Genomic DNA, 24,252 nt, shown 5'->3' with positions numbered 1-24,252 from the left:
ACAAAATGCTTTTTCAAGTACATAAAGAATAGAGAGGTGAAAGTAGATATAGGATCATGGGAAAATGATACCAGAGAAATAATAATGGGAAATAAGGAGATGGAAGAGGCATTAAGTGAGTATTTTGCATCAGTCTTCTCTGTCAAAGACACTAGTAGTATGCCAGATATTGAAGGGTTTCAGGAGGAGAAGTAAGTGTCGTTCCTATTTCATTCAGAAAGCTGAATGGTCTAAGGGTGGATGTCTCCCATACCAGATGGATTACACTCACCTGAAAAAGGTATCGGTAGAGATTGTGGAGGCATTGGTAACAATCATTTAGGAATCAATAGATTCAGGTATGATCCCAGAAGGCTGATAAATTGCAAATGTCACCCCACTATTCAAGAGGGAGGGAGGCAGAAGAAAATAAATTATAGGTCGGTTAGCCAGACATCAGTAGTTGGGAAGATATTGGAGTCGATTGTCAAGGATGAGGTTACAGAGTACTTGGAGGCACATGACAGGGTAGACCAAAGCCAGTGTGGTTTCCTTAAGGGAAAGTCTTGTTTGACAAACCTATTGGAATTTTTGAGGAAGTGACAAGCAGGATGGATATGGGAGATGCAGTGGATGTTGTGTATTTGGATGTTCAGAAGGCATTTGACAAGGTGCCACGTATGAGACTGATTATTAAGAAAAGAGCCCATGGTATAGCTAACATAAAATAACATGAAATAGTGAAACTTTTGGAATGTAAGGGTTCAATCAGGCAGACGCAGCATGGTTTTAGAAAGGGAAGATCTTGTTTGACAAACTTGTTAGGATTCTTTGAGGATGTAATGGGTGCGGTGGATAGAGGGGAACAGGTTGATGTTATATATTTGGATTTCCAGAAAGCGTTTGATAAGGTGCCGCACAAGAGACTTATCACTAAGTTACAGGAAAGTGGAGTCCGGGGAAGTATATTGGCCTGGATTGAAAATTGGTTGTCTGACAGGAGGCAGAGAGTTGGGATAAATGGGAGTTTTTCATGTTGGCAGAGAGTGGTAAGTGGGGTGCCGCAGAGGTCAGTGTTAGGCCCACAACTGTTCATCATTTACATTGATGACTTGGAGGAGGGGACAAAATGTGGTGTAGCCAAGTTTGCGGATGACACCAAATTGAGTGGAAGAGCAAATTGTAATGAGGATGTGAAGAGAATGCAGAGGGATATAGTTAAGCTGGATGAGTGGACAAAGGTCTGGTAGATGGAGTACAATGTTAGTAAGTGTGAGGTTATCCACTTTGGCAAGAAAAATAAAAGAGCTGAATATTATTTAAAGGGTGAAAAACTACAGCATGCTGTTGTGCGGAGGGACTTGGGAGTGCTTGTGCATGAATCGCAAAAAGTTAGGTTGCAGGTGCAGCAGGTTATTAAGAAGGCAAATGGAATGTTGGCCTTCATCGCTAGAGGAATTGAATTCAGGAGTAGGGAGGTAATGTTGCAACTGTATAAGGAACTGGTGAGACCGCACATGGAGTACTGTGTCCAGTTCTGGTCTCCATATTTGAGGAAGGATATACTGGCTTTCGAGACGGTCCAGAAGAGGTTTACTAGGTTGATCCCTGGGATGAAGGGGTTGACTTATGATGAAAGATTAAATTGTCTAGGATTGTATTCGCTTGAGTTCAGAAGAATGAGAGGAAATCTTATAGAAACATATAGGATTATGAAGGGTATGGATAGGATAGATGTAGGAAGGTTTTTTGAGCTGGCCAGGGAAGCTAAAATGAGAGGACACAGTCTCAAGATTCGGGGGAGTAGATTTAGGACAGAGATGAGGAAAAATAGTTTTTCCCAGAGAGTATTGAATGTTTGGAATTCTCTAACCAGGGAAGTGGTTGAGGCTGCTTCATTAAACATATTTAAAATTCGGATAGATAAATTTTTACATGATAGAGGAATTAGGGGATATGGGGAGAAGGCAGGTAGGTGGAGTTAGGTCATAAATTAGATCAGCCATGATCGTATTGAATGGCAGAGCAGGCTTGATGGGCCATTTTTGGCCTACTCCTGTTCCTACTTCCTCTGTTCCTATGTTCCTATGTTTTTCATACTATCATAACAAATTTCAGACCAATTCTTTTCATTATATCTACACCTAAATCCTTTTCCCAGCATTGTCTCAATTTATGAAAACTTTTCTTTTTTTGTTCCTTTTAGTAATAATAGATACATAGCTGATACAAAGTTCTTAATATTTATATTCAATATCAATGCCTCTATCTCATCCTGTTTAGGTAATTGATATGGTGTAGTTAATTTTTATCGCAAAAATGCTTTTAATTGATAGTACTCAAATATTATATCATTTTGTAACCCATATTTATTTTTAGTTGATCAAATGTCATTACATTTCTCCCTTGATAATAATCTTTAAAAGTTTTGTTTAAATTGTGAATAATAACCTGTAGTAAGAGACATGATTTCACTGCTCCATACTGTTCTAATCGGATATGTATTTATCTAGTGAAGTTACCAGGTCTGTTAAGTATCTTTGGCTTGGCTTCGCGGACGAAGATTTATGGAGGGGGTAAATGTCCACGTCAGCTGCAGGCTCGTTTGTGGCTGGCAAGTCTGATGCGGGACAGGCAGACACGGTTGCAGCGGTTGCAGGGGAAAATTGGTTGGTTGGGGTTGGGTGTTGGGTTTTTCCTCCTTTGTCTTTTGTCAGTGAGGTGGGCTCTGCGGTCTTCTTCCAAGGAGGTTGCTGTCCGCCGAACTGTGAGGCGCCAAGATGTACAGTTTGAGGCGATATCAGCCCACTGGCGGTGGTCAATGTGGCAGGCACCAAGAGATTTCTTTAGGCAGTCCTTGTATCTCTTCTTTGGTGCACCTCTGTCACGGTGGCCAGTGGAGAGCTCGCCATATAACACGATCTTGGGAAGGCGATGGTCCTCCATTCTGGAGACGTGACCCACCCAGTGCAGCTGGATCTTCAGCAGCGTGGACTCAATGCTGTTGGCCTCTGCCATCTCGAGTACTTAGATGTTAGGGATGAAGGCGCTCCAATGAATGTTGAGGATGGAGCGGAGACAACGCTGGTGGAAGCATTCTAGGAGCCGTAGGTGATGCCGGTAGAGGACCCATGATTCGGAGCCGAACAGGAGTGTGGGTATACAATCACGTCATCTGCAAATAAACTTGTTTTATGTTTCCTTTTACCTATTTTAAACCCTTTAATGTCAAAATCTGTTCTTATTAATTCAGCCAGTGGTTCTATTGCTAACACAAACAGTACTGGCAATAATGGACATCCCTGTCTTGTCGATCTCGTTAATTGAAAATAATCTGAAATTTGCCCATTCATTACCACTCTAGCTCTTTGTTCAATATATAGTGCTTTTGTTCAATTTATAATTGTTGATCCTAACACAAAATTATTAAGTGTTTTAAACAAAAAATCCCATTCTACTCAAATGTTTTTTCTGCATCTAAAGTTACTGCAATTCTTAAATCATCTCTTTTTTTGTGCTAAATGAATTAAACTCATTAACCTTGTAATATTTTCTGCAGATTTTCTTTTTTAATAAACCCAGTTTGATCCTTATTTATTAATTTCTGTAAAAAAAATTCCAATCTATTTGCCAACAATTTTGCTACTATCTTGTAATCTACATTTAATAAGGATATAGGTCTATCGGAAGATGGCTTTAGTGGATCCCTATCCTTTTTTGGGATGACACATAATTTTCCATTCTCATTCATCTGTGTCAAAACAGTCATAAATAAAGGGATCAATACATCTTTATTCTTTATAGAATTCAGATGAAAATCCATCCTCTCCAGGGGATTTATTATTCTGTAATGTAGCTATCACTCGTTCAATCTCTCTTACTGTGAAAGGATTTCCCAATATTCTTTAATCTTCCAAATTTAGTTTAGGTAAATTTATTTGGATAAAAATCAATTTATTTCATTTTCATCTTGTAATAATTCTGATTTATATAATTTCAAATAAAATTGCTTAAAATTATCATTTATTTCCTGAGGTTTAAAAAGAATAGAGTTTGATTCATCTCTAGATGCAATAATAGTTTTAGATTCTTGTTCTGTTTTCAACTGCCAGTGTAAGACTTTATGGGCTCTTTCACCTAATTAATAATTATTCTGCTTAGTTTTCATAACTATCTTTTCTGTTCTATAGGTTTGTAATGTATAGCACTGAGGTTTCTTATTCAGATGTATCCTTCTTCTGTCCTGTGATGTTTGTCTTTGTAATTCTTTTTCTAAATTTATTTCCCTTTCCAGTTTATTAATTTCACACATATAATCTTTATTTTAGAAGAATAACTTATTATTTGTCCATGTATATATGCCTTCATTGTATCCCATAGAACAAATTTATTAACAGCTGAATCAATGTTAGTATCTAAAAATTATTTTTTGTCTTCCAATAAATTGAAAAAAATCTTTTCTTTTTAATAACATACTGTTAAATCTCCATCTATAATTCGCTTCTTGTTTATATTCTACAAGCAATGTTAATAACAAAGGTGAATAATCCAATATAAGTTTTGCTTTATATTGAACATGCTGTACCTTCTAGGTATCGAATGGTACAGTACAATTAGATACGTCAATTATAGAGCACACCGCAAAAATGTAATAGATTGAAATCTGGTTTGTCAGATAATCATGAAGTTGGAAGCTTCTTACATTCTACATGGTTATGTCCTAAATTGAACCTTTTTTGGACAAATTTAATAAAATTTCTTGAACAGATAATAAATATTAAGTATCCACAAGACCCTATGTTGTCTTTAACTAGGAAACATTTCAGGGATTAGTCCAAAATTAAAAATTAATTTATTTCAGAAAGAATTTATTAAAATACCATTAGCTGTAACTAGAAAATGTATAGCAGTGTTGTGGAAATTAGACACAGATTTGGAATTGGACAGGTGGCATAAAGAAATGGGTAGTTGTATACCTCTGGAAAAGATCACTTATAATTTAAGGAATAGATATGATAAATTCTTGAAAATTTATTCTCTCTATATGCAATCTATTGGTGTTATAAATATATGAATTTTATATAATTGTAGTAGTATATAAATATATAATTAATCTTGAACTTCATCTACTCCTTGGCACTATATAGATTTAGAATTAGTTATATTTAAATAGAATTAGAGTTAATCATTATATACATTATATACTTAATTATATTTAATTAGAATTAGTAGGTATTGTTACGGGATATGAGAGATAGATTGTGGGCATTTAGTGTAGGTTATACTTCACAAACAGAGTAACACTTCACAAAAGACATCTCATTTAAAATGCAAGAGCTTTGCTGAAGTGAGACTGTGTCATCAGTTGGCTTTGCAGAGACAATGGAATTGCTTTAGAAAGAACTTCACAAGGAGGTGAAAATGGAATAAAATCCAGGCTCAGATCTATCTTTTGAATATTGGGTTTGGAGCCCTGGAAGAGGACATGTGGTTTTTACAAGCAGAGAGAGAGTAAACAAACAGGTGATTTCTCTTTTGGAATCAGAGTGAGAGAGAGAAATCAGTTCTTCAGTAGCAGTTGAGGCTTCAAAATGGCAAGCTGGCAGGCTTGTTGAAAAAATAATTTTGAAGACAGATTGTAAGTTCTAAGTTCAGCCTGTTCAAAACCCTTGTAGTCCTTACAAGATAAAATGGCTGTCTAGAGTGTTTTTCCTGAAATAAGGGAAACAAGAGGAACTCTGTGGTGACCTGGAAGAAGGAGTTATCATTTGGAAAACCCATAATGGGACACGTTTCTTTGGCAAGACATTGAAGTGACTGATTGTCAGTTGGTGTGTGTGTCTAATGAGCAACAAGTATCTCTCTGAAACAAGCTAGTACCTTCCTGAGCGGTAATCATTTACTTTAAGAGCCTGGTGAAGATTCATACATGTTGAATTCTGTGCACAGTATGAGAACTGCCTGATACCGGTGAACTTGAGAAGTGAAAAGTGAATGATTGGTCAGTGAAACAGAGAATTTTCCTGAATATATACACAATATATACACGTGCACTTAGAATTAGAAAGGAGTTAAATTAGGTTAAGTTAAGTTAATAGTAATAAGTTAAAGTGTGATCATGTTGTTATGTTTAAAGAAAATTAAAAGCAACTTTTGTTAAGTAACCATTGTCTTGATTAATTTCTATTGCTGCTGGGTTTTGGGGTCCTCTGGGCTCTTAACAGTATATATTCTATAGGTTTCAACCTTAAACTATATCCAGTGTATTCTCTGACAATCTTTTCTTTCTTTTTCTTCTTTTTATTCTTTTCTCTTTTTTTCTTTTTATGTCCTTTATCTATGGGGATTTTGGAGTGGGATGGAGTGGATGGAAGGGAAGGGGGAAGATTATTGGAAAAAGCATGTATTGATTTTGGAATATTATCTATCTATTATATTTGTATATGTTCTTTAATACATGTAACATTAAATACATTTTTTTAAAGATAAGAACCAATGGTATAATAGGAAACATACTAGCATGAGTAGAGCATTGGCTAATTAGCAGGAAGCAGAGAGTTGGAATGCAAGGATCATATTTGGATTGGCCGCCAGATGCTTGCAGTATTCCACAGGGTTCGGTGTTGGTGCCTTTTTCATGTTGGATAACGAAATGAATAGCTTAGTGGCCAAGTTTGCAGATGATACAAAGGAGGGTACAGCAGCAGATAGTGTGGAGAAAACACAGAGTCTGCAGAAGAATTTGGACAGATTAGGAGAACAGCCAGAAAAGTTGCGAATTAAATAAAATGTCGGGAAGTGTATGGTAGAAAAAATGAACAGGTAAACTACATTTTAATTGTGGAGAAAATTGAGAAAAGCCAGATGCAAATGGATGTGGTGTTTTTGTGCAGGCAGTGTGGCCTGAAGGTAGATTTGCATGTGGGGAAGATGGCATTTATTTCAAGACCAAGACCCCACTCGGAGTATAGTAAGCAATTTTGGGCTCCTCATTTAAGGAAAGGTGTGCTGATGTTGGGGAGTTCACTAGGATAATTCTGGGAATTAAAAGGTTATCATGTGAGGAGCATTTGACAGCTCTTGGTTTATATTCATTGGAATTTAGGAGAATGAGGGTGTACCTCATTGAAATATTTTGAAAGACAGATAAAAATTTATGTTTTGAAAGGCTGGTGATGAAGCAGATCAGCTTCTCTCTGAGCAGTGACGCGGATCCATTCTCACTATGTGAGACACCTGGACAGCAGAGATGCATAAATCAGGATGCTCCTTATTGACTACAGTTTGGCATTTAACACCATCATCCCCTCAAAATAGATCAGCAAACTCCAAGTCCTGGGAGTTAACACCCCACTGTGTAATTGGATCTGGATTTCCTCACCTCCAGACCACAATCAGTGAAGACTGGTAAGAACTTTGCCAAAATCTTCATCTGTACCAGAACACCACAGGGCTCTGTTTTTAACTCTCTGCTCTACTCACTTGACACCTACAACTGTGTGGCTCGGTATGACAATTACACCATTTACAAACTTGTCAATGATACCACAGAACTGGTTGTATAAAGGAAGGGGCTGAGTCAGCATACAGGATGGAGATTGAAAACTAGGCTGAGAGGTGCACTAACAACAATCTTCTACTCACTGTCCCCAAAACTAAGGAGCTGATTATTGACTTCAGGAAAGGAAAGCCAGAGGGATACAATCCAGTGATCATTGGGGGATCAGAGGTGGAGGGAGTGAGCAAATTTAAGTTCTTGGGAGTCACTATCTCGGAGGATCTTTCCTGGACCCAACTCACCAATGGCATCAGCGCCTCTTCTTCCTCACAAATGTGCAGAGGTTTCGTATAACATTAGAAACCCTGGCAAATTTCTACAGAGGTATGGTGGAAAGTGTGTTGACAGGCTGCATCATGTTCTGGTATGGAAACACCAATATCCCGAAGCGTAGAAATTCTCCAAAAGGTACTGAACATAGCCCAGGACATCAAGGGAAACCTCTACCCACTATTGAGTACAGGGAGTGCTGACATCGGAGAGCAGCAGCAATCAACAAAAACCCTCACTACCCAGCACATGCTCTGTTCCTGCTGCTGCCATCATAAAAGAGGTATCTTTCTTTTCTTCTTTGGCTTGGCTTCGCGGACGAAGATTTATGGAGGGGGTATGTGTCCACGTCAGCTGCAGGCTCGTTTGTTGCTGACAAGTCCGATGTGGGACAGGCAGACATGGTTGCAGCGGTTGCAGGGGAAAATTGGTGGGTTGGGGTTGGGTGTTGGGTTTTTCCTCCTTTGCCTTTTGTCAGTGAGGTGGGCTCTGCGGTCTTCTTCAAAGGAGGTTGCTGCCCGCCGAACTGTGAGGCGCTAAGATGTACGGTTTGAGGTGATATCAGCCCACTGGCGGTGGTCAATGTGGCAGGCACCAAGAGATTTCTTTAGGCAGTCCTTGTACCTTTTCTTTGGTGCACCTCTGTCACGGTGGCCAGTGGAGAGCTCGCCATAAAACACGATCTTGGGAAGGCGATGGTCCTCCATTCTGGAGACGTGACCCACCCAGCGCAGCTGGATCTTCAGCAGCATGGACTCGATGCTGTCGACCACTGCCATCACGAGTACTTTGACGTTAGGGATGAAAGCGCTCCAATGAATGTTGAGGATGGAGCGGAGACAATGCTGGTGGAAGCGTTCTAGGAGCCGTAGGTGATGCCGGTAGAGGACCCATGATTCGGAGCCGAACAGGAGTGTGGGTATGACAACGGCTCTGTATACACATATCTTTGTGAGGTTTTTCAGTTGGTTGTTTTTCCAGACTCTTTTGTGTAGTCTTCCAAAGGCGCTATTTGCCTTGGCGAGTCTGTTGTCTATCTCGTTGTCGATCCTTGCATCTGATGAAATGGTGCAGCCGAGATAGGTAAACTGGTTGACCGTTTTGAGTTTTGTGTGCCCGATGGGGGGGCTGGTAGTCATGGTGGGGAGCTGGCTGATGGAGGACCTCAGTTTTCTTCAGGCTGACTTCCAGGCCAAACATTTTGGCAGTTTCCGCAAAACAGGACGTCAAGCGCTGAAGAGCTGGCTCTGAATGGGCAACTAAAGCAGCATCATCTGCAAAGAGTAGTTCACGGACAAGTTTCTCTTGTGTCTTGGTGTGAGCTTGCAGGCGCCTCAGATTGAAGAGACTGCCATCCGTGCGGTACCGGATGTAAACAGCGTCTTCATTGTTGAGGTCTTTCATGGCTTGGTTCAGCATCATGCTGAAGAAGATTGAAAAGAGGGTTGGTGCGAGGACACAGCCTTGCTTCACGCCATTGTTAATGGAGAAGGGTTCAGAGAGCTCATTGCTGTATCTGACCCGACCTTGTTGGTTTTCGTGCAGTTGGATAATCATGTTGAGGAACTTTGGGGGGCATCCGATGCGCTCTAGTATTTTCCAAAGCCCTTTCCTGCTCACGGTGTCGAAGGCTTTGGTGAGGTCAACAAAGGTGATGTAGAGTCCTTTGTTTTGTTCTCTGCACTTTTCTTGGAGCTGTCTGAGGGCAAAGACCATGTCAGTAGTTCCTCTGTTTGCGCGAAAGCCACACTGTGATTCTGGGAGAATATTCTCGGCGACACTAGGTATTATTCTATTTAGGAGAATCCTAGCGAAGATTTTGCCTGCATTGGAGAGCAGCGTGATTCCCCTGTAGTTTGAGCAGTCTGATTTCTCGCCTTTGTTTTTGTACAGGATGATGATGGTGGCATCACGAAGGTCCTGAGGCAGTTTTCCTTGGTCCCAACAAAGCTTGAAAAACTCATGCATTTTGACATGCAGAGTTTTGCCGCCAGCCTTCCAGACCTCTGGGGGGATTCCATCCATACCTGCTGCTTTGCCTCTTTTCAGTTGTTCGATTGCCTTATATGTCTCATCCTGGGTGAGGACCTCATCCAACTCTAGCCTTAGGGGCTGTTGAGGGAGCTGGAGCAGGGCGGAATCTTGGACTGAGCGGTTGGCACTGAAAAGAGATTGGAAGTGTTCTGACCATCGGTTGAGGATGGAGATCTTGTCGCTGAGGAGGACTTTGCCGTCTGAGCTGCGCAGCGGGCTTTGGACTTGGGGTGAGGGGCCGTACACAGCCTTTAGAGCCTCGTAGAAACCCCTGAAGTCGCTAATGTCCGCGCTGAGCTGGGTTCGCTTGGCGAGGCTAGTCCACCACTCATTTTGGATTTCCCGGAGTTTGCACTGAAGATGGCTGCATGCGCGACGGAAGGCTTGTTTCTTCTCTGGACAGGACAGCTTTGTAAGGTGAGCCAGGTGGGCAGCTCGCTTCTTTGCCAGCAGCTCCTGGATTTCCTGGCTGTTTTCGTCGAACCAGTCCTTGTTTTTCCTGGAGGAGAAGCCCAGTACCTCTTCAGTGGATTGCAGTATGGTAGTCTTCAACTGATCCCAGAGGGTTTCAGGGGACGGGTCCGTGAGGCGGATTGCATCGTCGAGCTTTGCTTTGAGGTTTGCCTGGAAGTTTCCTCTCGCTTCGTCTGACTGCAGGTTTCCAACATTGAACCTCTTTCTGGGGGCCTTACTGTTCCTGGGCTTTGGCTTGAAGTGAAGGTTGAGCTTGCAGCGAACCAGCCAGTGGTCAATGTGGCATTCCGCGCTAGGCATGACCCTGGTGTGGAGCACATCTCGTTTGTCACTTTCTCGCACCAGGATGTAGTCCAGGAGGTGCCAGTGTTTGGATCTGGGATGCATCCAGGTAGTCTTAAGGCTGTCCCTCTGCTGAAAAAGGGTGTTTGTAATGACAAGCCGCTGATCTGCACAGAGCTCCAACAGGAGGCGCCCATTGTCGTTGCACTTGCCGATGCTGTGCTTACCCAGGATTCCTTGCCAGGTTTCTGAGTCTTTGCCGACGCGAGCGTTGAAGTCGCCAAGGATGACAACCTTGTCGGCTGTAGGGGTGCGTTGGATGAGGTTGCGCAGGTCAGTGTAGAACTTGTCCTTTTCTGGTTCCACCTGGAGGGTTGGAGCATAGACACTGATGAGGGTGATGCGACGCTTGTTTTGAAGGGGGAGTCGCATGGACATGATTCGGTCTGAGTGGCCTGTCGGAAGGTTTTTGAGTTTAGAGGCAATGAATTTCTTGACCATGAAGCCTACACCAGATAGGCGTCGTTCATCCAAAGGCTTGCCAGACCAGTAGAGTGTGTAGCCCGCGCCGCGTTCTTGGAGGCTGCCTACATCTGCCAGGTGGACTTCACTGAGAGCGGCTATGTCGATGTCAAGTCTGAGGAGTTCATGTGCAATGAGGGCAGACCGACGTTCAGGTCGGTGGCTGTCAGCCTTGTCTAGCATGGTTCTGATGTTCCAGCATGCTAGCTTGAGTTTGTGAGCATCTTTTGAGGGGGAGGACGTGGAGGGGGAGGACGTGGAGGGGGAGGACGTGGAGGGGGAGGACGTGGAGGGGGAGGACGTGGAGGGGGAGGACGTGGAGGGGGAGGACGTGGACCTGTCCTCGGGCCTGCGCAAAGGAGATTTTAGGTGGAGTGCAGTGTGCGCAGTACTGGCCCCACCCTTTCCACCCATGGTTCGTGTGCCGTGGCCAAGCAAGCTGGGACGTGGCAGCGAGGTCCTTGGGTCGTAGGTTTTATATCGGAGTGGCCTTCTCCTATGCAGGTTTCTTACCCGTGCTGGAGGGGTCTGCCTCCCCTCCTAGGTCGGTCCATACTGCCCGGACCGGGGCCGAGGCCGCCACTGCTCTCCCTGTGGCCTGACTGGGGCCGCCGCCTCCAACTCTCTGCCCGGACCGGGGCCTCCGCCTGCCTCACTCAACTGAGGCCGGGGCCGCCGTCTCCCCCTTGCTCCTGCCCGGATCGGGGCCACCGACGCCTACCCTCAGCCCGGACCGGGGCCAGGGCCGCCGCTGCTCTCCCTGTGCCCGGACCGGGGCCGCTGCCTCCACCTCTCTGCCCGGACCGGGGCCTCCACCTGCCTCACTCGACCGAGGCCGGGGCCGCCGTCTCCCCCTTGCTCCTGCCCGGATCGGGGCCGCCGCCGCCTACCCTCAGCCAGGACCGGGGCCGGGGCCGCCGCTGCTCTCCCTGTGCCCGGACCGGGGCCGCCGCCTCCACCTCTCTGCCCGGTCCGGGGCCTCCGCCTGCCTCACTCGACCGAGGCCGGGGCCGCCATCTCCCCCTTGCTCCTGCCCGGATCGGGGCCGCCGCCGCCTACCCTCAGCCTGGACTGGGGCCGGGGCCACCGCTGCTCTCCCTGTGCCCGGACCGGGACCACCGCCTCCACCTCTCTGCCCGAACCGGGGCCTCCGCCTGCCTCACTCGACCGAGGCCGGGGCCGCCGTCTCCCCCTTGCTCCTGCCCGGATCGGGGCCGCCACCGCCTACCCTCAGCCCAGACCGGGGCCGGGGCCGCCGCTGCTCTCCCTGTGCCTGGACCGGGGCCGCCGCCTCCACCTCTCTGCCCGGACCGGGGCCTCCGCCTGCCTCACTCGACCGAGGCCGGGGCCGCCGTCTCCCCCTTGCTCCTGCCCGGATCGGGGCCACCGCCGCCTACCCTCTGCCCGGACCGGGCACATACAAGAGGTGTAGGTGCCACAAGACTCACACCACCAGGTTCAGGAGCAGCTTCTGTCCCTCCACCATCTGATTCCTCACGACAAACTCAAGCAGAGACTCATTTAGGGACTCTTACTTGTGTATTTTAATGATTTTCTTTTTGTTCTCTCTGCATTGCACAGTAGTTTGTTTACATTTGTTATTTGTTTGTTTTCACATTTTACACCGTGTATAGTTTATTTTTTGCACTACCAATTAGTGGTAATTCTACCATGCCTACAGGAAAAAGGAATCTCAGGGTGATGTAATGTATGCACTCTGACAATAAACCTGAAATATGAAAATCTGAGTAGATACAAAAAGGTGGTTTTCCATGGTGGGAGAGTCTTGGACAAGATGGCACAACTTCAGGATTGAAGGGCATCTGCTTGGAACAGTAATGCATAGGCAATTCTAGCCAGAGGGTGGTAAATCTGTGGAATTTGTTGCCACAGGCAGTTGTGGAGGCCAGGTATATTTAAGACAGAGATTGGCAGGTTCTTGATTAGCCAGGGCATCAAAAGTTAAGGGGAGGGCCAAGAAGCGGGGCTGTGGGAAAATGGCAGAGCAGACTCGATGGGCTGAATTGCCTATTTCTGTTCCTATGTCTTGTGGTCTTATAATCTGTTGGTTTTAATTGTTATTGTATAAATATGAAATAATTTAAAAGAAAATTCCCTCTTTGAAGAAATATTTTAGCTTGATTCACATTTATAAATTATTCATAGGTATTTTTTGTTTTTGTAAATGAAAGTTTAATTTTTTTCACAATATTTGAATCATTCACTAATTTAATATTTTTAGATATCTCTGAATGTTTCTGAAACTTGGACACATTGAAGAAATCCTTACCACTTTGGCATACATCAAAGCTAGAACTGCAGCATAACATTGTCAAAGACTTCAGGGGTGATCTGAGAATGGGACTTTTTATGTAGCTTTGGAGGCCAATAGAGTTTATTAGTTCAGTTCAAGTTTATTGTTATATGTCCCAAAATGCAGTAATGAGTTGTTTTCAGAGCAGACTAGTAGTTATCTCAATCATAGAGAGGGATCAGTTGGTATGGAAAATAGATGACATCGTTTATTATTTTGAGGTTCTCTCAAGAGTCTGATGATGGCAAGGAAGAAACTCCTTAAATTAGGTGGTGCATGATCACATATTAGTGAATCTTCTTCCTTTTTTTTTAAACTTTATTTAAAATTTTATGACATGAATAAAATAAAAATTACATTTAAAGAAATAATAAAAATATAAGATAATAAAAATTAGAATACTACATCATTAAACTACACAAATTAACCCCCCCAATAATTATAACACAACATTAATCATCTAATTTAAAATTAGTCCAACCCTCCCTCCCCCCAAAATAAAGAGTGAAGAATTAATTAACGATGTTGTAAATAAAATAGAAAAAAACCCACTTACAAAAAAAAGGATAAAACTTAACAACAAAAAAAATTACTAACAACAAAAAAAATAACAAAACTAAAGTAATACCCTTAAACATATATTTAAATCAAACATAATACATGTATTTAACAAAGTGAATCTTCTTCCTGATGGGCCTAGGATAGAATGATTCTTTTAATGTGTTGGCTGTTCTTCCAAGGCAGCAGGAGTTAAATTATAGACGGAGTCAATTGGGGAAGGGGGGAGGAGGGGGCTGCAGAGGAATGTGTAATGGCCTGAACCAAGTTCAAACACTTTGCTGTTTCATGCAGTTTTAGGCAGAGCATTTCCTGTACCATACAGTGATGCACCCTGATAGGATGCTTTCAAAGATATATTTAAGTTATTAAAGTTATTTAGAGATGCAGGTGACATGCTAAATTTCCTCTGGTTTCCAAGGAAGTAGAGGTGCTGGAAAACTTTCTTGGATATCGCATTGATGTGGGTGGATCATAAAAAGTTACTGGAGATGTTTGCTCCTAGGAACTTAAAGCTGTCTACAATTGCCTCCTCAGCACCACTGAAGAAGACTGGGGAGTGAACTCTACCCCTCCTTCGGAAGTGTATATCCAGGCCTTTGGTCTTGTTGACATGGAGGGAAAGGTTCTTGTCCTGGCACTAAGCCACAATACCCTCTATCTCTCTTTTATGTTCTGATTCATTGTTGCTAGAGACCCTGCCTATGACCCATCAATAAATTTATAAATGAAGCAGGAGCTGTGTTTAGCCATACAGACATGGGTACACAAGAAGCATATTGAAAGGCTGAGTACGCATCTTGTTGTGTATTAGTGTTGAGGATTAATGTGAAGAAGGTGCTATCGTCAATTCTCACTGATTACAGCCTGAAGGATAGAAAGTTATGGATTCAATTGTAAAGAAGGCTGCTGAGACTAAGGTCATGTAGCTTGGAGATTAGTTTGGTTGAAAGCAGAACTGTAGTTAATAACTCGTAGTTGGACGTAGGTGTCCTTGTTAATCAGGTGTTCCAGGGCTGAATGTAGGACAAGGAAGAAGACACAAGGTGTGGCTCTGTCTTGGCGATAAGCAAACTGGAGTGGCTTGAGGGTGGTTCAGTGATTGGAGTTAATGTGAACTTTGACCAACCTTCCTAAGCACTTCACAATGGTGCACATCAGAGTCACCAACCAATTTTGAACCTATCACTACATTCTTCTTCGGCACCAGGATGATGCCTTCTTGAAGCATGTGAGTACTTTAGCTTTGGTCCAGACTAAGTAAGTTTGAGTAAAGTGTCAGCAGGTGCCAATTGCTGGAAGCAGACACATGCTATAAAGATGTGACCCATTGAAAAGAGTTTTGAAGATGTTTTTCCAATCTACATTTATCTCAGCCATCTTTCCATGAACAATTATGTATTATGTACAACTTCCACAGTCACAGAAATGAGAAAAAATGTAAATATAAAGTAGCAGCCAAATCTTCTTTTAAAGAGGTAGGAATTGAAATTTCAAACATACTGTAATATCCACTTATTTTAACAAGTACTTACTTTACTTTGGCCTGGCTTCGCGGACGAAGATTTATGGAGGGGGTAAATGTCCATGTCAGCTGCAGGCTCGTTTGTGGCTGACAAGTCCGATGCGGGACAGGCAGACACGGTTGCAGCGGTTGCAGGGGAAAATTGGTGGGTTGGGGTTGGGTGTTGGGTTTTTCCTCCTTTGTCTTTTGTCAGTGAGGTGGGCTCTGGGGTCTTCTTCAAAGGAGAACTGTGAGGCGCCAAGATGCACGGTTGGAGGCAAGATCAGCCCACTGGCGGTGGTCAGTGTGGCAGGCACCGAGATTTCTTTTGGCAGTCCTTGTACCTCTTCTTTGGTGCACCTCTGTCACAGTGGCCAGTGGAGAGCTCGCCATATAACACGATCTTGGGAAGGCGACGGCCCTCCATTCTGGAGACGTGACCCACCCAGCGCAGCTGGATCTTCAGCAGCGTGGATTCGATGCTGTACTTAATTATGTGTTTAATACCCTTGTCTAAAATCTTTGGAGAATTGTGATCAATATTACAGAAGGTTTTTTAAAACATTGTTTATAAAACAAAAAAATGCCAAATTCCAAATTGACCATTTTGTTAATTTATTTTAGACATTTTTGAACAAGCCAGAGATGTTTGTACCTCCATTAGCTACTAACACTTTACCACCACCTGATATGTTGCCAATGACGCTGACTGCAGCTGGAGTAAAGGCCCGGTTTCCAAAACATGCAGAATTGCAGGGCTACTGTCCTGTTACATTTCTGGATGGAAAGAAGAGGTAGCTCAATTTATCAATAGTTTACAAACAGTAGAGATACTTTAAACAATGTACAATTTAATACCTCGACAGAGGATTATTTAAAGCTGCTGTTTTGATCCTTGACAGATATGAAGCATTGATACCTGGACTCATTCATTATGCTGCTGAGTACAGAAACAAATTATATCTTTTTCAGGATGGGGAACACCTTAATAAATTTATGCGGTAAGTGCCTTTTGAATAATATTCTTGTTCTCAAACATTGGTCTTTTGCGCATGGGTTGAAATTGTACTCCATCTGACCCTCTTGGTGAATTAGTGAAAAAAGTGCAGATTAAGAAATGTCTTAAACTATTAAGCATTTTAAAAATACATTTAACTACTTCTACAATACTTTCAAGATGCCTCCAAAGAAAGACTAAGTAGCTGCTGCCTTACCTGCAGCCCAATACAATGAGAAGACGAAGAAAGATTGGAGGCCTGCTGTGAGTCAGAAGCAGGGAGTTAGCAACCAAGCTACTTCTTTGGTGAGTGATCATAGCGACGGGACTTCTGCTGATATTGTTCCCCTGCAACATCGGAGAAGAACCCGGAAGCACTTCGCGCATGTGTGAAATATTCCACTTGCACAAAAAAACCGGGGCCTTCTGAAATTCCAAGGAGGAAGAAGAGGATTTGGGCTCCCAACGGACCAGAAGTGAAGAGGGTGAAGATGAAGAGGAAGCTCAGCTACTAGAAGAAGAAGTATTAAAAGAAACTAAAATTTTTATAAATAAAAGGATACAACCAGCATCAATTTACTAATTAAAGCATTTCATGAAATGAGAAGTGAAAGGAGAAATAAATAGAGTTGTGGGTGTTGTTAATAAGTTGAAAAGAAAAATTGATAAATTGGATGGGAAAATGAAGAAAATATAGGGAGAAATGCACATACAGATGACAGAGTGGAAGATTCCATCACTGCCCCACTTATGGAAAACTAGAAGGTTCAGTAAAAGGTGGACATACTGGAAAATTTTAGTAGAAGGAATAACATTAAAATAGTGGGTCTTGTAGAAAGAATGGAAGACCAAGATCCAAATGCTTTTATTTGCAAAATGGATCCCTGAAGTATTGGGTCAAGCAAACTTTGAGCACCCAATAGAGGTTGAAAGAGCACACAGAGCTCTCAGACCAAAACCGCTTCCGAATCAGAATCTGTATTACTTAAGTTTCTTTGGTGTCAAGACAGAAAAGAGACTCTGACATTAGCAGCAGAAGGGGCAAGAGCAAGTAAGGCCCATTTGAGTATGCAGGGGGTAAAGTTTTATTTTACCCCAATATAAATGCTGATTTATTCTTCGAGATAGTATATACGCAAATCTGGATAGGCAGGGATTGATATGGGGCATCCAGCCTGGGTTTGTAAAAGGAAAGTCATGTTTTACGAACCTTGTTGAGTTTTTTGACGAAGTGACAAAAAAAGTGGATGAAGGTAGGTCGGTTGATGTGATCATTTTGGATTTTAGTAGGGTTCAGTCTCTAGGGATTAGTAGAGAGATAGTGACATGGGTTCAGAGTTGGCTGGAACTTAGACAGCAGAGAGTCATGGTGGGCTGTCAGGTTGGAAACCTGTGATAAGTGGGGTGCCTCAGGGATCAGTGCTGGGTCCCTTGTTCATTATCATTTATATTAATGATTTGGAGGAGGGTGTGGTTAACTGGGTAAGCAAATATGCAGATGATATGAAAATAGGGGGAGTGGTGGATAGTGAGGAAGGTTTTCTTGGATTACGGAAGGATTTGGTTTGTTTGGAAGAGTGGGCTGAAAGATGGCAGATGGAATTTAATGTAGACAAGTGTGAGGTGCTGCATTTCGGAAAAAAATAACCAAAATAGAACATATGCAGTTAAGGGGAGGGCATTGAGGTATGCAGAGGGACCTGGGGGTTATGATACAGAGTTCATTGAAGGTGGATTCCCATGTAGACAGGGTGATTAAAAAGGCATATGGTATGCTGGCCTTCATAAATTATAGTTTAGAGTATAGGAGCTGGGAAGTGATGCTGCGGCTGTTTAAGGCATTGGTGAGGCCAGGTTTGGAGTATTGTGTTCAGTTCTGGTCTCTAAATTATAGAAAGGATATAGGTAAGGTAGAGAGGGTGCAGAGAAGATTTACAAGGATGTTGCCTGGCTTACAGAATCTAGAGTACGGAGAAAGATTAAGGAGACTGGGACTTTATTCATTGGAAAGTAGACGGCTGAGAGGGGATTTGATAGAGGTATTTAAAATTATGAAGGGAATAGATAAACTAGACATAAATAGTCTCTTTCCCCTGAGGGTAGGGGAGGTTGGAACAAAAGGGCATGTTAAGAGTAAGGAGGCAAAACTTTAGAAGAAATGTTAGAGGATGCTTTTTCACTCAGAAAGTGGTGGTAGAATGGAATGATCATCCAGAAGAGATAGTTGCGGCAGGGTTCCTTCTGTCATTTAAGAGAAGGTTGGATGTGTACATGGAGGTGAGGGGGTTGGAGGGATATGGGTGGAGAGCGGGAGGAGGGAGCTAGTGGAGTTGTTCAAGTGAGCTGGCACGGACTCGAAGGGCCAACATGGCCTGTTTCCATACTGTAAATGGTTATATGGTTAAAAAGAATGAGAATTCAACCAAGTTAAGAAGATTCTTTGGGAAAAAGGATACAGATTTGTACTGCGCCTTACAGCAACTTTGAAGATTTTCTTGCCTGGAGGTGAAAATAAGTTTTTTTCAAGCTATGTGCAAGCAGAAGAATTCATGCAAAATCTCCCAGAAGCCCAGAAGGAATGAAGAATTAGAAGTATAATAGTTATTGATGGACTAATATTATTTGGCAGTATAAAATTAATGATTAGTTTAAAATTCTATCTACTTATTTTTCTTTTGTTGATTTTTGAAATTATTGGAATGATTTTTTGAATTTTTATTTTCTTTCCCATATATAATAAAATTTTAAGATTAAAGTACCAGAGGGGTTTGGGGGAGGAGACGGGTTTCTAACTCTTACAGTACCGTGTGGATAACTGTGACTTTGGTTGCAACTCGTAAAATAGAGGGAATTAGTGTTGGGTATTATTTAATCAACAACTCTGGGGGGGGGGGGGGGGAGGAAGTGGTTTCTTGCTTATACATTGTTATAAATGTGCAAATGTGCCAATATCTATGCTCTAGAAATAAATCTGTTTTGTTTTCTTTATCTGGATTGCTGGGGGAGGTGCATGCTGATACATTGGGCATTCAATAAGAATGATGAAGGAAGAGGGGCTGCAGGCAGGAGCAGAGGAAGGAGTGGACTATTAGGATGAGTAGTATAGTGAAATTTATAAATGTTAAATGTTGGTTCGGCTGGGAGTCGGAGGAAGAGCTTGGAGAGAGTCTGGCTGTGAATCAGAGGAGGAGGAGCTTGCTGAAAGTGAGGAGAAGGTAAGCTATTAAAGTTGGGGGCTTACCGGGGCTTGGGCCTACTTGGTTTGGCTGGGAATCGGAGGAGGAGCTTGGAAAGAGTCGGGCTGTGAGTCAGAGGAGGAGGAGCTTGCTGAAAGTGAAGAGAAGGTAAGCTATTAAAGTCGGGGGCTTACTGGGGCTTGGGCCTACTTGGTTTGGCTGGGAGTCGGAGGAGGAGCTTGGAGAGAGTCGGGCTGTGAGTCAGAGGAGGAGCTTGCTGAAAGTGACAGGGTTAATTGGTCAAGGGGCCAATAAAAGGAGTGAAAGGGGAGGGAGCGGCCAGCGAGGAGTGGCTCAGTGAGTGAGTGGAGCAGTGAAGGAGTGAGACTTGAGACTTCCTGGCTTTGGCTGATTAGGCTTCGGCGAAAGCAGGCAAGGAGAAAAGATAAGCTGAGTTATTTGCCTTCGTATTCAGAGTCATGCCAATAGGGTTAGTGCTCTGTACTGGGTGTCAGATGTGGGAACAATGGGTGACCTCCACCCTCCCAAATGGCCACATCTGCACCAGGTTTACAGAGATGCAGTTACTAAGCAAGCGAATTAGGGATATGGAGTTGCAGATTGATGACCTGCGACTTGTAAGGGAGAGTGAGGCGTTAATCGACTCAACTTTCAGGGCGATAAATACTCCAGAACCCATGTCAGGTAAGTGGGAAACCGTCAGGGGCAGAAAGAAAAAAGTGAGAAAAACGGAGAAAACACCAGTGACTATCCCACTCAGCAACAGTTATGTTGTGTTGGATTCTGTTGAGGGAGATGACTGGACAGAAGATGGCCACAGGCACCAGGTCAATGGCAATGAGCCTGGCAGAGTGGTGCAAAAGAAAAGGAAAAGGAGAAATGCAGTAGTTATTGGGGACTCCATTGTCAGGGATACAGACAGGAGGTTCTGTGAGCTAGATAAATATACTCGCATGGTGTGCTGCCTCCCTGGTGCAAGGGTACGAGATATCACAAATCGTGTCCAAAATATTCTGAGGAGAGGGAGAGCAGCCTGATGTCTTGGTACATGTGGGTACAAACGACATTGACAAGAAAAGGGAGGAGGTAATGAAAAGGGATTACAATGAGCTGGGACGAAAGCTGAAAGACAGGAACGCTAGGGTGGTGATCTCAGGATTACTACCTGTTCCAAATGCAAGTGATGAAAAGAATGTAAGAACAAGGAAAATGAATGTGTGGCTGAGGGGCTGATGTACAAGGCAAGGATCATTGGGATCTCTTTTGGGGAAGGCATGATCTTTACAAGAGGGACGGGTTGCACCTAAATCCAAAAGGTGTCAACATTTTGGCAAGTATGTTTGGTACAGCAGTGGGGCAAGGTTTAAACTAATTTGGCAGGGGTATGGGAACCAGAGTGATAGGGAAAAGGGTAGGGAAGATAAAGTAATGGCCAGGAAAAGTAAAATAGGAAAAGTAATGTTGGGAGGAGAAAATAAAAAATCAGATGGTGCAGTGAGTTTTCGGGTCAATGATAGTCTTAAGAAAATTACAAAGAAAAATAGTGGGCAGAAAAATCAAAAGAAAAGGTTACAGAAGTCACTAGATATTAAAAGGACAAAGAGCATAAGGGCACTTTATCTGAATGCCCGCAGTATTAGAAATAAGGTTAGTGAACTTGAGGCGCAAATCGGTACCCATGCCTATGATTTGGTAGCCATCACGGAAACATGGCTACAAGGTGACCCTAAATGGGAATTAAACTTTCAAGGGTATCAGGTGGTGCAAAGAGATAGACAGGATGGTAAGGGAGGTGGAGTTGCACTCTTAATCAAAGATGAGCTCCAGGCAGTAGTGAGGAATGATATAAGATCTAAAGAGCATAATGTTGAGTCCATTTGGATAGAGATAAAGAATAACAAAGCGAAAAAATTATTGGTGGGTGTTATCTATCGCCCACCAAATAACAATAGCTTAGTGGCACAGGAAATAAATAGAGAGATAAGTGAGGCATGTAATAATGATATGGCAGTAGTCATGGGGGACTTTAACTTCCACATAGATTGGGAAAATCAAGTTGGTCGTGGGAGTCTGGAAGAGGACTTCATAGAATGCATCTGCGATAGCTTTCTTGAGCAGCATGTTAAGGAACCCACAAGAGAAAATGCTCTCCTGGATCTAGTGTTGTGCAATGAGATAGGTAGAGTAAATGATGTAATAGTCAGAGACCATCTGGGAAATAGCGATCATAGTATGATTGAATTTCTCATTCAGATGGAAGGGGAAATAGTTAGATCTAAAACTAATATATTATGTTCAAACAGGGGTGACTACCATAGGATGAGGGAGGAATTGGGCAGAGTGGACTGGGAGCACAAGCTAAATGATGAAACAGTTGAGGAACAGTGGAAGATTTTCAAAGAAATATTTTGTAATGCTCAACAAAAATATATTCTGGTCAGGAAAAATGGCAGCAAGAGAGGGAAAAATCAACCGTGGTTAACAAAGAAAATAAAGGAGAGTATAAAATTGAAGGCGCAGGTGTACAAAGCTGCAAAGAGCAGTGGGAAACTGGAAGATTGGGATAACTTTAAGAGACAACAAGGGGTTACAAAGCGGGTAATAAGAAATGGGATAAAGGATTATGAAAGTAAATTGGCACAAAATATAAAAACAGAAAGCAAAAAATTTTATAAATATATAAAACGGAAGAGGGTGGCCAGAGTTAACCTAAGACCCTTGGAGGATGAGAAAGGAAAACTGGTAGCAAAAAATTAGGAAATGGCCGAGGCATTAAACAAATATTTTGTGTCAGACTTCACGGTGGAAGACATGTCCAGCATGCCCAAGTGCGGAGTTAAGGATGCGAATGTTGGGGAGGGCCTTGATAAAAAAGTTGTTACAAAGGAAGTAGTGATGGAGAAACTAATGGGACTAAAGCCAGACAAATCACCTAGTCCTGATGATATGCATCCAAGGGTTCTGAAGGAAATGGCAGAAGTTATAGTTAATGCATTGGTGGTCATGTATCAAAATTCCTTGGATTCTGGGCAGGCCCCGGCAGACTAGAAGACAGCAAATGTCACGTCACTTTTTAAGAAGGGATGTAGGCAGAAGACTGGAAATTATCGGCCAATTAGCTTGACGTCTGTAGTTCGAAAAATACTTGAAGCCGTCATTAAAGATAAAATAGTGAAACTTCTGGAACGTAAGGGCTCAATCAGGCAGATGCAACATGGTTTTAGAAAGGGAAGATCTTGTTTGACAAACTTGTTAGGATTCTTTGAGGATATAATGGGTGCAGTGGATAGAGGGGAACAGGTTGATGTTGTACATTTGGATTTCCAGAAAGCGTTTGATAAGGTGCCGCACAAGAGATTTATCACTAAGTTACAGGAAAGTGGAGTCCGGGGAAGTATATTGGCCTGGATTAAAAATTGGTTGTCTGACGGGAGGCAGAGAGTCAGGATAAATGGGAGTTTTTCAGGTTGGCAGAGAGTGGTAAGTGGGGTGCCGCAGGGGTCAGTATTAGGCCCACAACTGTTCATCATTTACATTGATGACTTGGAGGAGGGGACAAAATGTGGTGTAGCCAAGTTTGCGGATGACACCAAATTGAGTGGAAGAGCAAATTGTAATGAGGATGTGGAGAGTCTGCAGAGGGATATAGTTAAGCTGAATGAGTAGGCAAAGGTCTGGCAGATGGAGTACAATGTTAATAAGTGTGAGGTTATCCACTTTGGCAAGAAAAATAAAAGAGCTGAATATTATTTAAAGGGTGAAAAACTACAGCATGCTGTTGTGCAGAGGGACTTGGGAGTGCTTGTGCATGAATCGTAAAACGTTAGGTTGCAGGTGCAGCAGGTTATTAAGAAGGCAAATGGAATGTTGGCCTTCATCGCTAGAGGAATTGAATTCAGGAGTAGGGAGGTAATGTTGCAACTGTATAAGGTACTGGTGAGACTGCACCTGGAGTACTGTGTCCAGTTCTGGTCTCCATATTTGAGGAAGGATATACTGGCTTTCGAGACGGTCCAGAAGAGGTTTACTAGGTTGATCCCTGGGATGAAGGGGTTGACTTATGATGAAAGATTAAATTGTCTAGGATTGTATTCGCTTGAGTTCAGAAGAATGAGAGGAAATCTTATAGAAACATATAGGATTATGAAGGGTATGGATAGGATAGATGTAGGAAGGTTTTTTGAGCTGGCCGGGGAAACTAAAATGAGAGGACACAGTCTCAAGATTCAGGGGAGTAGATTTAGGACAGAGATGAGGAAAAATAGTTTTTCCCAGAGAGTAGTGAATGTTTGGAATTCTTTCACCAGGGAAGTGGTTGAGGCGGCCTCATTAAGCATATTTAAAATTTCATTAGATAAATTTTTACATGATAGAGGAATTAGGGGATATGGGGAGAAGGCAGGTAGGTGGAGTTAGGTCATAAATTAGATCAGCCTTGATCATATTGAATGGCGGAGCAGGCTCAATGGGCCATTTTTGGCCTACTCCTGTTCCTACTTCCTATGTTCCTATGTTCCTATGTTAATGGGTTAAAAAGAATAGTGAAAAGAAAGAATGTTAGCA

The 24,252-nt window shown here is 42.8% G+C and overlaps 1 protein-coding gene across 14 annotated transcripts in view; it reads left to right on the top strand.

The window, feature by feature from the left end:
* Nucleotides 1-24,252, top strand: part of ak9 (adenylate kinase 9) — a 371,922-nt gene that overhangs the window by 320,687 nt on the left and 26,983 nt on the right. For 12 of the 14 annotated variants that reach the window (XR_011340758.1, XR_011340759.1, XM_069887555.1 and 9 more), the window contains 2 exons: nucleotides 16,120-16,289; nucleotides 16,398-16,496. Coding sequence is in view for 12 of the 14 variants with exons in the window: in XM_069887555.1 (XP_069743656.1) it covers nucleotides 16,120-16,289; nucleotides 16,398-16,496 (269 nt within the window). In the remaining 2 variants the exon portion in view is untranslated. Of the gene's footprint in view, nucleotides 1-16,119; nucleotides 16,290-16,397; nucleotides 16,497-24,252 lie in introns of those variants that run through there. The other 2 variants (XM_069887568.1, XM_069887564.1) reach the window with 2 other exon arrangements.

Source organism: Narcine bancroftii, chromosome 6, assembly GCF_036971445.1.
Source record: "Narcine bancroftii isolate sNarBan1 chromosome 6, sNarBan1.hap1, whole genome shotgun sequence".
NCBI lineage: Eukaryota > Metazoa > Chordata > Chondrichthyes > Torpediniformes > Narcinidae > Narcine > Narcine bancroftii.
This window is presented reverse-complemented; position numbering and strand designations above follow the sequence as displayed.